The following is a 17301-nucleotide window of genomic DNA, read 5'->3' on the forward strand; positions in this document are numbered from 1 at the left end:
CATGATGGAGTCAACCTTACCTCTGGATACAGGTTGAACCTCTTTAACGTGTTGATAATGAGCGGGTACTCCGTCAGACGATCATTCATGACCATGTGGAGGCCGTCCAAAAAGGAGGGAGCTTCAATAATGGTTTTGTAGTATGAGTAGTACAGACCCTGGAGGAAAAAGGACAGAAACGCTGATAAGTCATCGGACAAACTCAGGTTTTAAAAAGAATTTAAAGGTAGAGTCTGCAGGATTCCTAGCTGCTTTATAATTTTCTATGGGTCTTTATCCATGTGTGTCAATGTCTGTGTCAGCCTCCAACCCTCTCCTCTGTCTGTATGTTGATTTTTTTGGTTATTTCGTGACAACAAGGTAAAACTTTTTACTAAACAAGAGTAAAGCTTGGCTTGACTTTTGCTTGATCCAAGGAGGAGTCCAGTTTGAATGTTGGGTTTACTAAAAAGAAACAAAAACTCCAGCAGACCCTTCCTATAAAGAAAATTCAAAAAAGAGGAAAGAAAAGAGAATAACAGAGAGAACTGCATTTGATAAAACTCAACAGCAGGCAGCTCTGACAGAAGAAACACAAACGGGCTCAGCAGATGGCAGCAGCTCACAGCCCACTCTGTAACTCTCAGCTGGGTCGAGCCAGGAAAATATTCTGTTTGCATCTGATTAAATCATCACCTTCAGCGACTTTTTTGAAAAGGGCACTAAAGACTGCTTAGCACGTTGAATAGCAACGACTTCTACACCAACACCTCCAACATATGCTGCATTACATGACACACATCCGCTGGCTTTTGGGCGCTTGTGCAAAAATAGATAAAGCATCAACATTTGAAGTTTTGATAGAAGGTTACTGTTTGTTTTAAAGAGCAGGTTCCTGGTACGACAAACTCATGCAGACCTGCTCATCTTTTGTTAAACTTAGCCTTGAAAACATCACAGAAGGAAAAGAGAATTACAGTAAATGTCACATTCATTATTCCAGCATTACTGCATTGCTTCCTCACTCTTCAGCCATTGAGTGAAATATGAATAAATAATAATGATTAAGCTCTTCCTGTTGACATTGTGGCAAAAACAGATTTTTGTTTCAAAGCATCTCCACCTTCTCTGTAGCAAGACACCAGCTCTGAATGTTTTATACAAACCAAATTTGATTCTTTTAAAATTTTTGGGGTGCCGATTTAATTTAAACTTTGATTTTTTTGATATTTGCTTTTTTTGTTGCAATTTTTACTTTGCTTTTTTAACACCAGACCAAGTGAAAAAGTTGAATAATGCTAATAATGTCTACAGACTTTATCAGGAGCCGTATTTCCCCAAAAATACCCACACACCCACACACCCACTTGAAAAACAAAAAATCGATTTTTGACCAAAAATTTCCAGATTTAAAATCTTTACACAAAAAATCCCAAAAATTCCAAACATCATTTTTTTTTCTCCCATCCCTAATGCCTATGGTTATTTCATTGAAAGACCAATGGATAGGAATAACTGTAGAGAGGCTGATACCCCTTTTTCTTTGGCAGTCACATATATTCTAACAAAATCTGAGCGAAATACATTTGGATATAACATTGCTTTACTGAGAGCAGAACCCTTTAAATGTGACACAGCTATTCATAATGTTGAAGTAGCAGCCCCTTAACAGTCCCAAATTATTGTATTTACTGACAAATGAAGCAGAAAACCTTCTCCTAAAATTTGACTGAAATCAGATTTAATCCAGAAACATAAAATTTAAGTTTTTTTAAGTTCTCTAATCTTATTAGTTTTCTACCTACCGATGACATCACCTGATACTGTGATCTACATAAGTTGTACATTCAGGTCAAATGAACCGTAACATGATCAATCATGAGCTTTAACTCATAAAGATTATATGATTTTAAAACAGAAGAAAACAGAAGAAAATTATTTGAACTGTAATAAAATAAAATAGTTTATAATATTTATTGTTGTTATTTAAAACAGCGAAAAGGGAAAAGCTTTCATATGTCCTACTCACATTGCCGATTGGTTATATCACATTACAACCAGGGACTGGTAAAATAAAAAAAAAAAATAAACATTTTTAAGATAAAATAATAGTTACATAAAATGTTTGAATTGTAATCTATTAAAACAATATTTGATTATTCTTACTTACTGCACTATGTTGTCAGATCACAGTAACTATTTCTAAGTATTCTTTTTATTGTTATCATCTTTCATGTTATTTGGCCCCTGCCCTACCCGGGGTCCCTAATCCAGGTCTACACTCTGCTTGCGAAAGACGCCTGGTGCTCCCAGCCCAGCACTGCTCCAAATCTCTAGCCAGACTCTTCTCCTCTGTTGTTCCCAAATGGTGAATGAATTACCTAACTCTATACGATCCACGGAGTCCCTTTCTACTTTAAGGGATGTCTGAGGATTCATCTGTTCAGGGAACACTTAGGCCCTTAATCTGAGCCTTCTCTTCCTTGCCCTTAGGGGTAGAATGAGTCAGTAGGTCTAAGACAAGAAAAAAAAATCCTGCTCTTAATGGCACCACCTGCAGCCAAATAACTTGTAGCACTGTTGTCGCACTACCCAGGTTTTTCCTTCTGTCTAAATTCTTGCTTGTACGCTGCTTCGGACAAAGGTCTGCTAAATGAAACTGTAAGCTGTATTTTTATTCCACTTTTTATGTTAAGGTTTACTCATTTATTGTTATTTTTTTCCAATATGTTTTTTAAAGTTTTTTTGGCATATGCTGCATAGCAAGTGAACTGATAAGTGAATGAAAAAGGTTTATTTTATTTCACCTCTTAAAATGTCACAGAATTATAGAGCGGCTTGTGGTAATAACCTTTTGAAAATGAGATAAACTTAAATTGCTGTGCAACATCACCATTGGACAACAACTGGAGACAGACACTGAGATTTCTAACATTGTTATTGATGCTAGCTCTGCTTGCCCTGTCTTTTTTCTAACTTTTTACCACAGACTCTTCATCTTTTAGCTGGGTTTAGGAGTTGAAGTAGCGTATGTAGTGTTAGTGTCTTCACTGAGCTTGACACTGACTGGGTTGGGAAGTCATATGTCTGACAGCTAGAGCGGTAGGGAGCAAAAAAAGGCTTTTATTTTTCTTTTTTTTTGTTAGGTATTCCTTTTTTATTTATTTTTATTTTATTTTTTTGTTTCATCTTATTTATAGAACTAATTAGCCTGTTTGTTCTTAAGATGTTAAATATTTTTGAGTAAGGGAAGAAAATTGATGAAGTTTTATAATTCAGATCCATGTCACTTTAATTTTACTTCCAGTTATTTGGAATAGTTGTAACTAATGTATCTTCGTATCTCGTATCATAAATGTTTTTGTTTATTTTTCTTTTTTGTTGTTGCTGTTGTTGTTTATTTACTGTGACATAGTTGTGGGACACATTTTTGTGACACCATATCACTTACAAAAAATGTCAAATATTGTCATCCTCTGGCTAAATTTAAAGATTTGATTGAATATTGAAACATGATGACAATAAAAAGTATTTGAAAAAAACAGAGCTGGTAGGGAGCGGGCTGTTGTGGGATGTCAGATCGAACTGTAAAGCCTCTTCCAGTGACAGGAGGTGCCTACTTGATAACCCTGGTGAAACCTTGGCTCTCACTGCCCATTTGTCTTCAGGCTTTGGTTTTATGACTGCAGGCACTGGACAGTCAGAGACCCATCAATCTCAGATAAATGCATCCCAAGAAAACACAAGATCTATTTACCATTTCTGTGCGGAAAGCCATCTCCTTCTCCAGGTTGGACAAGTGTGAAAAGTGTCTGTCATTCTCAAACAGCTGAGTGAGATGATGCCTGATCATAGAGGGGGAGATGTATGAGCAAAGAGCTGCAAAAGACAGCAGATATAAATGAGTAATAACACAGTGACAGAGGTGACCTACCAGTGGAGAAATCCAGCAAGAGCAGCTGTGGACAGGAGAGGAAAATACAGATTTAAATAGGGATGGTCTACTTTAAGACTGCTTCTGTTATGCATCTCCATAAAGAACCAGACACTGCTTTAACTTTGGCAGAAAACCTGTAACACGTGTACAGCAGACATGCCACACAATCAGAAAACACAGGCTCCTTTACAGTGGTTTTAGTACACAGCAATGGCAGGTGGCTAACGCTGGGGAGCTAGTTGTAAGGTGGGCTAACGTTAGCCTTCTGATCCGTGGTGGAGATAACTTCATACAGCGGATCCGTCAAAGCTGCTAGTGTACACACAGCGTTAGCCTGTTAGCTCACAGAGGAGCTAACAGGCTAACGCTCCAACTCACCGAGCAGAAGAGTGAATCCCAGCTTGAGGAGAGCGGACGGAGTTAGCCCGAGCCTGTGTCTGATACCGGAGAGCCCGTTTGAATGGGAGCTGTTGTACGCTTTGCCCTCCCTGCCTGCTCGCCTGACGTTACTTTTACCAGAAGGAGAAACAAGCGGGCTCCTATCGCGGTCAGACTGGGTCGCTGGACTCTTCCCGGTCTGTCTTCTGTTTTTAGCCACCATGGTGTCCAGGAGGAGCCGAGGTTAGGCAGCGAGGCGCCGTTGAAAAAAAGACCCGAGGGTGTGTGAGCCGAGCAGCCACACACGCAGCTTCTCGTATCTGGTCCTCGGATCTGCCCCTTTACTACCTGAGTGATGCTTTGGCTGGCTCCTCTCCTCAGACGCTGGCACAAATCTTGTGGAGCTGCGCCCCCATCTGGAGGCAAGGAGTCCCTACAAAGAGCTTCTTTATGGTGACCATGGTAACGCACGGACAGAAAGAGGCGTGTCCATTCGGGTGGGAGAATATACGCTTGTAAGCCTCTTTTGAAATCTGATTGGTTGAGCCCAGGTGACGCCCCCAAATCCAACACTATGATTGGCTATTTACTTTGTAATACCAGGAAGACTTGTTTTTTAATATGTAGAAAAATAGTTTTGGTTTCATTGGTTTATTGATACATACATCTGTAGTTTTATAAAAGGGTGAGACATTATTTATAAACATAGAATAGAAATAGAAATAGAAATAGGAATATAAAATACTTTATTTATCCCCGAGGGGAAATTCAGGAGTCACAGAAGCAAAAGTAAGAAAGTGTATAGAAAGTGCAAAAAGGTCCGCAAGAAAATAGATGACGACAGCCCGTCCACCACTCTCCAGCCCAGCCAGTCTCCACCTCCACAGGGTCCAGGACTGAGCCTCCCCAGCAGTCTGTTCAGTCTCTGTCTCCTGGATCCTGTCTGCCCACAGCAGGCGAAGCTCCTCCAATGTGGCGCCGGCGTCCGATGTCAGCTCCGTCAGCCATCAGCCATGTCCGTGAACAGCACGGTTAGCACGGCTAGCTCGTCCATCCCACCGGAGATAGATCCCAGCTAATATCGCAGGTAAACAACGCAGCCATGGTTACATGTAGGATCTCCAGACAAACACAAGAGAAAAGTAGTAAAAATATCGATGAAGCCACAAAAAGTTTGGTGTCCATGACCAACAATGAGCCATACAAAGTAATGATCCACTCCAAATACAGATATTACGAAAAAGAGACGAAAAAAATTACAAGAAACGGACAAAGAAGAGAGAGCTGCTGCAACAGGCAGCTACTTGGGCAGCGCCTAGCAATGAAAGAGGACAACATGCAGAATTTACAATCTATAGAGGAATGAACTGCTACGAAAAATATATTTAAAGTTCCTGAGTGATTTTGAAAAAGTCTCCTTTCTGGATATATATCTGACCGTAATCCACACTTTAAAATGACATTATAAGTGCCAATATAGGTTATCTCGAAATGCTACTTCTTATCTTCCCGATCTGGTCGAGCTGGACTAGATTTACAGGGCGTCAAAGCCTCTTTGACAACACATAGTTTAGTAGTAAGAAAATAGGTTTGTGTTTTTCTCTGATGAGACTCTGGTTCCCAAACATCACGGAGAAGCAGGTTAGTGGATTCATCTGTAGCTTTATTCTGTGGTGGTGATGATTCTGTGTCAGAGGGAACAACAGCTGGTCTGTGCTGAAGTCATATTATCAGGTAACAAACGGTGGTGACAGGAACAGATCAGGAACATTAAATTAATGAGTCAAAGGTGTTTCTTTCTCTATGAAAAACTTAAAAAAAAGAAAAAATTCAACAATTTAAACCCAAACATCCAGAGAGGGACCCTGTCATTCTTTCTATACATAAGCCAGGTCCAACACTCACTTCCTGTCTGCTCTGAGACTCCTCCTCTCTTTGGTGATGTAAAACCTCTCTAGATAGTGTTGTCACGATCTTCACGTTAATCGATACATTGGGTCGTATCACTTATTATTCTCAAGAAGAATTCAACTAAACAGAAAAACCAGAAAATAGTCATTTTTGTACAGTAATGAACAGGTAAACTTACCCTGCCAGACTTGAACGGCCATTTATAGTTTTCATGCTCAGCACACTGTAGTTGAGCTCACACTTTGTGTGTTGAGACGATGAAAATCACACTTTTAACATGAATACTCTAAAAAACAAATGTACCCGGGTTATTTCAGCTCTTTAATGTCTCCTGTAGGTTTCTGTCATTGTTTAAGTTAGAAAACTTCTTGTCACTTATTTAAACTGTGTCAACACCACACAGCTCATGTGTTTACGATGCTGATTATTCGTCATATCAACTACAAGCAGTGGTGAACTAGTTTGCTGTCACAAAGTAACTGACAGTCGTTTGACTTTTGTGTTTGGGCACGTCGTTTGAATCTGTCACTTTTGCTCTGTAAGGAGGTGAGGATACTGAACAGTGAGGTGATTCATCATGTTTGTAGTGTTTCCTCTGTGTGTGTCGGGCAGTAAGCTTTATAGATGGGCTTTGAAACATGTATTAGAACTTGAAGCCGTGTCTGTACTTTTGCATGCAGCTTAGCAAATCAAACTGTGAGCTAGTCAGCATGAGATCGGATAATTAAGATGCACCTTAACAACTTTGTCAGGCTGAAAACAGCCGAGCACCGACGCACAGAGATGACGTTGGCTCACGGTCCAACTTCACAACAACACACACACTTTGGAAAGAGAGTGACAGGATCTCCTGGAACAGGAGAAATCATCCTGGAAGCTCCACAGTCTCTAACACAGCATCTGCAACATTTTTGTTCTCATATAATTTCATCCCCACTTCTACAAATCAATCAAACTATGTGGAGATGACTTGGTGGCCCACTTGCAATACCTTTCCCAGCCACCAGGGGGCCACAGGTTGGGCCCACCATCACTGCTGTAGAGTGAGCCAGGCTCTAGAATGTTTTTGTTTGAATCTCATTGTGACATCATCGACCCTTGATGTGTGACTGAGGCATTCTATGAGCTGTTGTTCTTCTACCTTCACTTGTTGAGAGGTACTCGTTGGATACACACACTCTTTGGTGGTTCATAATAGCGAGTTTCAAGCCCAGCAAAATTAAGTGTTATTTCTGGTCAGTCATTTATTCACTTAAAGAAAATGAGCAAGAAGTTTAACACATCTCAAAGGAGTGGCCCTGAACAGGAGCCTCAAGGTGAGGAGGAGTACTACTCAGACTGGGACTCCTTAGACGAGTCTGAGGACGAGGCTGAGGAAGAGCCTGACAAATCAGAAATTGAGGAAGACCTCCATTATCCAGAGGATATAAATAATGATGGGTCAAACCTGTCTGAGAGGTCAGCTGAACAGGATGTGTATGAATTTGAATTGGACCGGTCCTCTGATCTTGACGATATCGAGATTGATTGCTCAGAATTTATTCAAGACCAAGGCCATAACCCAGACTCCAACAATGACAAAGACGTGGAGGATATTAACAGGGGTAAAATCTTCCTGAGGAAGAGGGATGGACCTAGTGTATCATCTAAATATCTAAAAAAAGTTAGGTCAAACCTGTCTGAAGAGTCAGTTCATGAGAACAAGAAACATCTTGAGAGCAAACATCAAAACACAGTTGAACAGGAGCCTCAAGGTGAGGAGGAGTACTACTCAGACTGGGACACCTTAGACGAGTCTGAGGACAAGTCTGAGGACGAGGCTGAGGAAGAGCCTGAGGAATCAGAAATTGAGGAAGACCTCCATTATACAGAGGATATTAATAATGATAAGTCAAACCTGTCTGAGAGGTCACTTGAACAGGATGTGTATGAATTTGAATTGGACCGGTCCTCTGATCTTGATGATATTGAGATTGATTGCTCAGAATTTAATAAAGAGCAAGACCATTATCCAGACTCCAAAGACCTTGAGGATATTAACAGGGGTAAAAACTTCCTGAGGAACAGAGATGGACCTGGTGTATCATCTAAATATCTAAAAAAAAATAGGTCGAACCTGTCTGAAGAGTCAGTTCATGAGGACAAGAAACATCTTGAGAGCAAACATCAGGAGCTGGTTGAACAGGAGCCTCAAGGTGAGGAGGAGTATTACTCAGACGAGTCTGAGGACGAATCTGAGGACAAGGCTGAGGTCGAGTCTGAGGAAGAGTCTGAGGAAGAGTCTGAGGATTCAGAAATTGAGGAAGACCTCCATCATCCAGAGGATCTAAGTATCGATGGGTCGAATCTGTCTGAGTCTGACCCAGACTTGGACCAATCCTCAGACTATGATAAATTCCATTTGAAGCACTTGGGAAATATAGACGACCTCCTTGATCTAATGAAGGATTTACCTGAATCAGACCTGCCTGAGGACAAAGGAGAAGATGAAGATCTGACTCAAAGGATAGAAGAATTGGAAAGGGCAGCTCTGGAAAAGGACAAGAAAATTGAATCTATGACAGCTGAGCAGATCAGAAGTGAACTGGACTATCATCTCCTGGTGGAAAAGTCAGAAAAACAGAATCAGCAGACGCAGCAGGCGCAGCAGGCGCAGCAGGCGCAGCTGGCGCAGGAAACTGCCAAAAAAGAGGAGGAAGACCGAGCTTATCAGGCAATTGTTGAAGATCTTCAAAATGACATCAAGGAAAGAGACGTATTAGTTTCCTCATTGAAGATCCAGTTCAGAAACATGTCCTCTAACATTGAAAGAGAACAAGCCAGGAACAGTTCTCTCCAGAGGGAACATGAGGGCTCCGTCTCCCTGCTGCAAACAACTGAAAAAGAACTGGAGCGTCTTACACAGACAAATAGAGACCTGGTCTGTGAAAACACACGGCTGCAGGATGAACTTGAAAAGAGCATGAAAAAGAGCCAGCAGTATGACTCTCTAGAGGCCAAATATGAAGAAGTATTGATGTCGCAGAAAGAGCTTCAGCTGAGCAAATCACAGCAGAGCGATAAAATCAGTGAACTGACAGCTGAGCTTCAGAGCCGCAAGGAATCAGAGGACCAACTGAAATGTGACCTGAAGAAGTGCCGTTCAGACCTGGTCTGTGAAAATACACGGCTGCAGGATGAACTTGTTCGGTACAAGAAAAAGAGCCAGCAGGATGACTCTCTAGAGGCCAAATATGAAGAACTGTTAATGTCACAGAAAGAGCTTCAGCTGAGCAAATCACAGCAGAGTAGGAAAATCAGGGAACTGACAGCTGAGCTACAGAGCCGTGAAAAATCAGAGGACCAACTGAAACGTGACTTGAAGAAGTGCCGTTCAGACCTGGTCTGTGAAAACACACGCCTGCAGGATGAACTTGTTAAGAACATGAAAAAGAGCAAGCAGTATCAGTCTTTAGAGGCCAAATATGAAGAAGTGTTGATGTCCCAGAAAGAGCTTCAGCTGAGCAAATCACAGCAGAGCGATAAAATCAGGGAACTGACAGCCGAGCTACAGAGCCGTGAAGAATCAGAGGACAGACTGAACCGTGACTTGAAGAAGTGCCGTTCAGACCTGGTCTGTGAAAATACAAGGCTGCAGGATGAACTCGAAAAGAGCATGAAAAAGAGCAAGCAGTATGACTCTCTAGAGGCCAAATATGAAGAGCTGTCGATGTCGCAGAAAGAGCTTCAGCACAGCAAATCACAGCAGAGTAGGAAAATCAGTGAACTGACAGCTGAGCTACAGAGCCGTGAAGAATCTGAGTACAAACTGAAACGTGACCTGAAAAAGTGCCGTTCAGACCTGGTCTGTGAAAATACACAGCTGCAGGACGAACATGTAAAGTACATGAAAAAGAGCCAGCAGTATCAGGCTCTCCAGGCCAAATATGAAGAACTGTCGATGTCACAGAAAGACCTTCAGCTGAGCAAATCACAGCAAAGTAGGAAAATCAGTGAACTGACAGCTGAGCTACAGAGCCGTGAAGAATCAGAGGACAAACTCAAAGCTGACCTGAAGAAATGCTGTTCAGACCTGGTCTGTGAAAACAAACAGCTGCGGGATAAAGTTGTAAAGTACATGAAAGAGAGCCAGCAGTATCAGTCTCTCCAGGCCGAATGTGAGGAACTGTTGGTGTCACAGCAGAGTAGGAAAATCACCGAACTGACAGCTGAGCTTCAGAGCCGCAAGAAATCAGAGGACCAACTCAAAGCTGACCTGAAGAAATGCTGTTCAGACCTAGTCTGTGAAAACAAACAGCTGCGGGAAGAACTTGTTAAGTACATGAAAAAGAGCCAGCAGGATGACTCTCTCCAGGCTAAATATGAAGAGCTGTCGATGTCGCAGAAAGAGCTTCAGCTGAGCAAATCACAGCAGAGTAGGAAAATCAGGGAACTGACAGCTGAGCTTCAGAGTCATGAGGAATCAGAGGACCAACTGAAACGTGACCTGAAGAAGTCCCGTTCAGAGCTAGAACAGAAAAACAGCCTCCTGGAGGAACGCCTGCAGGAAAAACAGTCACAGTGCCTCACTATCCAGAGCTTACAGACTGAAGTTAAGCACAGAGACGCCATCATTTCCTCACTGCAGGAGACAAATAACAATTTGACTTCAGATCTGGAACAGGTCAAAGCCAAGAACCGTTCCCTTGAGAAAGAATCAGAGCAGCTGGATCATCTGCCTCAGACTGAAAACCTGGGAAGTGAGGCTGAACTTCAGGCAGGAAGACATGTCAGCCAATTGGAGAAAGAACTGGAGAGGGAGAAGGCTCGTTTCACAAAAGCCTACTGTAAGATCCAGTCTCTTAAGACGGAGCTCAAAGAGAAGAGCCTCGCTTTGGAGAAGAGTCAGACGGCCCGAGGAAAACTAGTGTCTGCCCTGGAAAAGGAAAAGCTGCGATCGCAGTATTTTCAGCAGAAGGCTGAAGATAGTCCACGTAAATCCTCCTCATCACATTATAAAAACAAGCTGAGAGAGGCCAACGCTGCCTCTGAGCGTCTGAGCCAAGACGTGACAACACTGAGGATGGAGAAAGGAGACATCGAGGCCAAACTAGAGGACATTCAGAGGGAATACAACAGCATGAAGTCCACCGACAGTACGCTCCAGCTTACCATCAACCAGCTCAAACAAAAAGAGTCTGAGAGCAACAAAAAACTGGCATCCCTCACAGACGCACTCCGAGAGGAGCAGATGAAGACCTCGGAGCTGCAGCTGAGGGCTCAGACGGCTGCAGTCGACTACGGGAGAGAGATGGACATGATGAGAGTGCACAGAGACAACCAGAGGAAGAGATCAGATGAGCTGCTTCAGAGGACGGAGCAGGATTTCGCTCTGAAAATGAGACATCAGAAAGAACTGTACGACATCAAGCTCAAACAAGCCCAAGACGCTGAGCTCAGAGTCAGCGTCCAGGGCACCGACTTGGAAAGGACCAAAAAGGAGCTCCACAAAGCACAAGATGAAATGTTCCAGCTTAAGCGGGAAAACCGCCAACTTCATCAAGACAAGAGCGACCTGCAGCTCAGATATGACAGGCTCATGTTCGCCAACAAGCCCATGACCGTCTGAGTGTCCCACCCGTCCCTCAAAGTGTCTGTTTTTGTTTTTATTTGTTCTTTGTAACATCCAGAGAGGGATGGAGTGCATCTCTCTTTAAGTGTCTGCTTTTGTTTCTATGTTCCCTGTGTTATGTAGGTTTTCTCCGGGTGCTCCGGTTACCTTATACAGTTTATAAACTGAATTCGAAAAAAAAAAAAAACAACCAAAAAAAAAAATGTTTCAAATTGTTCATGTTGTGTGGATGTATATTTTTACTGGTCAGATCTAAACTACTGACACACAAGATAAAAAACAAACTTTATACATACCTTGTTTTCTCATGTCCTTTTTTTCTGCCATTTAATTTTGATCACTTTGAGCTCTAGTGTGTTTATTATTTTAATTCAAGAGAAGATGTTCAAGTCCAGTCACCAAACCTGGAGTCAGAGTGAAAGTCTGACTCCTAAATTGTGCATAAAGTGTGAGCGCCGCGCTGCGCAGCACCGCACTGTGGTTTTGGGGCTTGTGCAGCACCACATATTCCTGCAGGAATCACAAATAAAAATACAGTTCAGCCTTTCAAATGCATTAAAATGTCATTTCTAATGTGTATTTTTTACTATTGTAATTGCAATATCAATAACTTCCAAATATCCTAATAAAAAATAAATAAATAAAAAAAATCAATAAGAAAATGGTCTCTTTGACATGTGTGTCAGTGTCTGTGTCAGCCTCAACCCCTCCTATGCCTGTATGTTGATGTTTTGCAGGGGTGAGAGAAAAAAAAAACATTATATCGTAGTATTAGAATTTTTTGTTAGACAATTTATAATTGTGATTTTTTTGTTAAATTTTTTTTTTTTTTTTTTTTGCTCAAATCCTTGATTTTAGTCTTTGGTAATAAGCTGGGTTGGAAAAAAGTTAAGACGTCAGATCTCCTGAATAAATCTTAAAAACTGACTCACATGTGATGTGTATTTTTTGCGAAAATATGGCTCCCAATATAATCTGTAGACATCATCATCATTCATCTTTGTCACATGGTCTTGTCGACTATCCCCAGGAGAAGCTAATCAGAGCCGCTGCGATAGTGGACGTAGCATGGAAGAAGAAAGACATAAACAAAGTGAAACAAAACGACAAACAGATAAAGCTTTTTGATAAACCAGGGTGAAGCTTGGCTGGACTCTGGTTCCCAAACATCACGAGAAGCAGGTTAGTGGATTCATCTGTAGCTTTATTCTGTGGTGGTGATGATTCTGTGTCAGAGGGAACAACAGCTGGTCTGTGCTGAAGTCATATTATCAGGTAACAAACGGTGGTGACAGAAACAGATAAGGAACATTAAATTAAAGGTGTTTCTTTCTCTATGAACAACTTAAAAAAAGGAAAAAATTAAACAATTTAAACCCGAACATCCAGAGAGGGACCCTGTTATTCTTTGGTGATGTAAAACCTCTCCAGATAGTGTTGTCAGGATCTTCACGTTAATCGATACATTGGGTCGTATCACTTATTATTCTCAAGAAGAATTCAACTAAATAGAAAAACCAGAAAATAGTCATTGTTGTACAGTAATGAACAGGTAAACTTACCCTGCCAGACTTGAACGGCCACTTATTGTTTTCATGCTCAGCACACTGTAGTTGAGCTCACACCAAGCAGCAACCTCCAGTCTGAGAATATGAGACAATGCTGAAGTGCTAAAATCTGCTGTTTCTCGAGTGTTAGCTTGAGGCTAGCTCCGGAAGTAGCGGAAGACACATACACACCAAGCCAGAAAAGGCAATTTCAAAGCAGAAATTAACCTATTTACAGCCTGGTTCAAAAAACATCTCCTGTCTTAGTCGCTAATTTTACTACCGGCTCCTACTGTACGCGGGAGATTTTTTTTTCTAACGCGGCCATTCAGATGATGTTAAGATCGCGAGCTCCCCCAATAAGAGGCACAGCTGAGGGTCACGTGACGGCCGGCGCCCTATGGCTGTAGGCGAAGCCCTTGCCACTACCAATATGGCCGCTTCATTTTCCGTTTCAGAAACAGAAGGGTGACGTCGGCGAAACTACGTCCGTGCTTTATAAAGTCTTTGGTTGAGATACTGAAAATCACACTTTTAACATGAATATTCTAAAAAAAAAAAAAACAAATGTACCCGGGTTATTTCAGCTCTTTCACAGATATTTAAACTGTCAACACCACACAGCTCGTGTGTTAACGGCGCTGCTAATTTGTCATATCAACTACAAGCAGTGGTGAACGAGTTTGCTGACACAAAGTAACTGACAGTCGTTTGACTTTTGTGTTTGGACACGTCGTTTGAATCTGTCGCTGTTGCTCTGTAAGGAGGTGAGGATACTGAACAGTGAGGTGATTCATCATGTTTGTAGTGTTTCCTCTGTGTGTCGGGTAGTAAGCTTTATAGACGGGCTTTGAAACGTGTATTAGAACTTGAAGCCGTGTACTTTTACATGCAGCTCAGGAAATCAAACTGTGAGCTAGTCAGCATGAGCACCTAACTTCTTCAGGTGTTGTGGAGCAGAGACTGCAGCGGGACATTTCTGTATGGTTAGTAACTAGTGTTTCTGAACATTGTGAAACTTTCTCTTTTGTATAAGTGGTGGTACCGAGGCTGATACAGCTAATATGAATGTGAAGCTAACGGTCGTCCACCCCTCAGTACGTATCCAGCGTTAGCATTCTTAATTCTTGATTTTGAACTCATGGATTGATCCTACTGTAATGGAGAGCTACATAAGTTACGATTTGAGACACTGACGAGCTTTTAACTATCGTAGCTACAGAGCAAGGATGTGATACGTGTTGGTTGTTCAAAAGAGCTTATTGACCCGTTCACATGTTTATGCTAAACTGACAGTTTCACCTCTATTTCTTAAGATGTTGTCTTTCTTTGTTACAGGTGTACATGTGGGGACTGCTGAACAATAACCACAGAAATGGAGAATATATGCTGCATGGAGGCCCAAAGGTAATATTACTTTTTTTTGTTTGGTTTTTATTTTTCTTTCTGGTCATTTTTCGCATTCATTTTAAAATTTATTCATTAACATACTTAATTTTTGATTCAAGCCACCAAAGGTTGATTGGCTGGCTTATCTATTTATTTTGAATTTACCATGTAAATCCTGTTCCATCAAGAAATTATCAGAAATTCAAAGATTTTGGAAGTTTTTTTTTATTAACCCTCTTAACAAAAACCACATAAAATATTAGCATATAATTTAGTTCATAATATTTTTGGTATCACAATTGATATATTCTATTCTGCACCTTACCTTTATTATTTTATATTATATTATATGGGTACCTTTCACATATGAAACGATACGGTACAGATGCCCGGTACCTGGCAATCGGTATCGGTACTCAACAATACCAGTTTTCTGTACTTTTTTGTGCTTATTTGGTAAAAAATATCAATTTGTGTAATTATATTTATTTTTGCATTTCCACTTAAAATATTTATTCTTTAATATATGACCTTGTAATGCTGTGTTCATGTCCAGCATGGAAAATCACCTAGTCTTCCACTCCCTAATAGTCACAAGGATGCGTTTAGGTACCTAAACATGGTACCTTTTGATTTTTTGCGAATTGGTACCCGGTACTTTGACAGATTTCGGTCGGTACCTATAAAAGTACCTACTTCGGTACCCATTCCTATTTTATATACACTATTTTTTTTAAATTTTATATACATATTTTATTTTATTTATATTTTATTTTATTTTTTTTATATAAATATGTATTTATATTATTTTATTTTATTTTTATTTCGTATCTTATTCGTATCTTATTTCACTTTACTTCACTTATGTTTGCACTACACACTGTTTTGCACTGATTGAAGGGCTTTTGTAATGTCGTATTTGTTGCAATGACAAATTAAGTTCTATTCTATTCTATTTTATTCTATTCTATTCTATATTTACTCAGTACTTGAGAGAGAATTCGGTCAGTTATCATAACATTACCTGATTCAGTTGCCATCCTTACTTGTAATGTAGAAGATGCTTTTGTAAAAAAAAAGAGTAAGAAATTAGACGTTTTTCTTACCACAATTTCTGTGTTGTGATTTTTTTTTTACCCTTTTAATTAATTATTATTTTTTCATTTTTGAAGAGGTTTTTAAGGAAACTTTGTAACATGTTGATGAGATAGAGGTGCTTGAACCTTGTATATCAGGCAGTTCAATTACTGTTAGACCTGCTCTGTCTTTCCATATGTTATGAATTATGTTATGGTTTGCTTTTCCACAAAATAACCTATGTAAAAAATGAAAATTGGTGATAACCTTGGTGAAAAATACTTATCTAACTAGGTCAGGCAGATTCTAAAAAAGAAAATTTACTTTTGTATTTTTTTTGGCCATAAAATAAAAGCTTTTATTTAAACATCAAGTTTAATTTAGGGAAATCTAAATTTAAACATGGCAGAATTTTCCTAGCAGGTGTAATAGAAGTTGCACCTGCAATTCTGATCCTGTAGATGTCCCTAGAGCACTACAGTTAATCTCTCATTTAGCCCAGAAGTTCTTACTTGGCCACAAACCCCCATAGGCATCTTAAGCCTCTGATGGAGACTTTTTGCAAAACGTCTGCACGTTTTTTGGATACGTTAATTCAAGTTATGACTTTTCATCTTTTTATATTTTTATTTTATCCTCTTTGTCTCTATGAAACTGTGAAATCTTCATCTGTTGCAGCATATTTTCCTCATACATGTAACATTTGAATGTAAGCCTAACTGTGTAGGGTCGCATACTTTTGTATTTATGTAACTGCCTTATTTAAACAGTCTCTATCACTGCCCATGCCCAGCTGACAGGATGCTTATTGTTTCACCATCCAAAAGCCTTTTAGCCTGCAGTACATGTGGACATCATATGGGATTAAAAACCCTTCCCTGCATGCCACATCTCTCATCGTCAACCCCAATTTCCAGGCCGCAAAAATCCCCCCGCTCCTCCTCGCTCTCATGGTGGTGTTTTCTTAAACTCCTGGCTGTTTCTGTTTGAGACGCAATAACTGAGAATAACCCCACCAAACACACTCTGAATTATTTAGAATTAAAAAAACAGTGTGAGTCTGATTCAAACCTTGATTTCTGCTCACAGTGTTGGTGTGAAAGCTGACTTCAGTGGTGTCTAATTGCACGCGTGTCCTCTCCGTGTCAGCGTGTGTGTTGCAGGCGTTGGGACGTAACGGAGGGGGAGGAATTAATTTACCATCTGAATGGCCTCCTGTGCAGCAGTGACATGTTTATCAGGCAGCAGAAACACATGCTGTCAATGATCACTCATTGTTTGAGTATCAGTTATCTCAGCATTAAGGCCCATTAGTTTCCTCTGGAAACTGATTCAATTAGCGCTCTCCAGGGGCCCCGGGGCCACAACACCACATCAGCAGGTCACAAGAAGAGAGGTTAGCCAGGGAGAGTGTAGAGGATTTAAATCTTAGAGGATAAAACAACAGTTGTGACCTTTTATTTTTGTCTAAT

At 40.6% G+C, this 17301-nt stretch overlaps 1 protein-coding gene across 1 annotated transcript in view; it reads right to left on the minus strand.

Moving 5' to 3' along the window:
• The window catches only part of dpy19l1l (dpy-19-like 1, like (H. sapiens)), a 40565-nt gene extending 35894 nt beyond the window's left edge, over positions 1-4671 (minus strand). Inside the window, exons 1-4 of the mRNA XM_074683975.1 lie at positions 4295-4671; positions 3914-3938; positions 3737-3824; positions 21-158 (exon numbers count right to left, since the gene is read on the minus strand). Of these exons, the coding sequence (XP_074540076.1) occupies positions 21-158; positions 3737-3824; positions 3914-3938; positions 4295-4517 (474 nt within the window). The 5' untranslated portion in view covers positions 4518-4671. The remainder of the gene's footprint in view (positions 1-20; positions 159-3736; positions 3825-3913; positions 3939-4294) is intronic.
• Between the last annotated feature and the right edge of the window lie 12630 nt (positions 4672-17301).

Source organism: Halichoeres trimaculatus, unplaced genomic scaffold (assembly GCF_033239565.1).
Source record: "Halichoeres trimaculatus isolate MK-OKI-2021-1 unplaced genomic scaffold, fHalTri1.1 fHalTri1_scaffold_12, whole genome shotgun sequence".
NCBI classification, from domain to species: domain Eukaryota; kingdom Metazoa; phylum Chordata; class Actinopteri; order Labriformes; family Labridae; genus Halichoeres; species Halichoeres trimaculatus.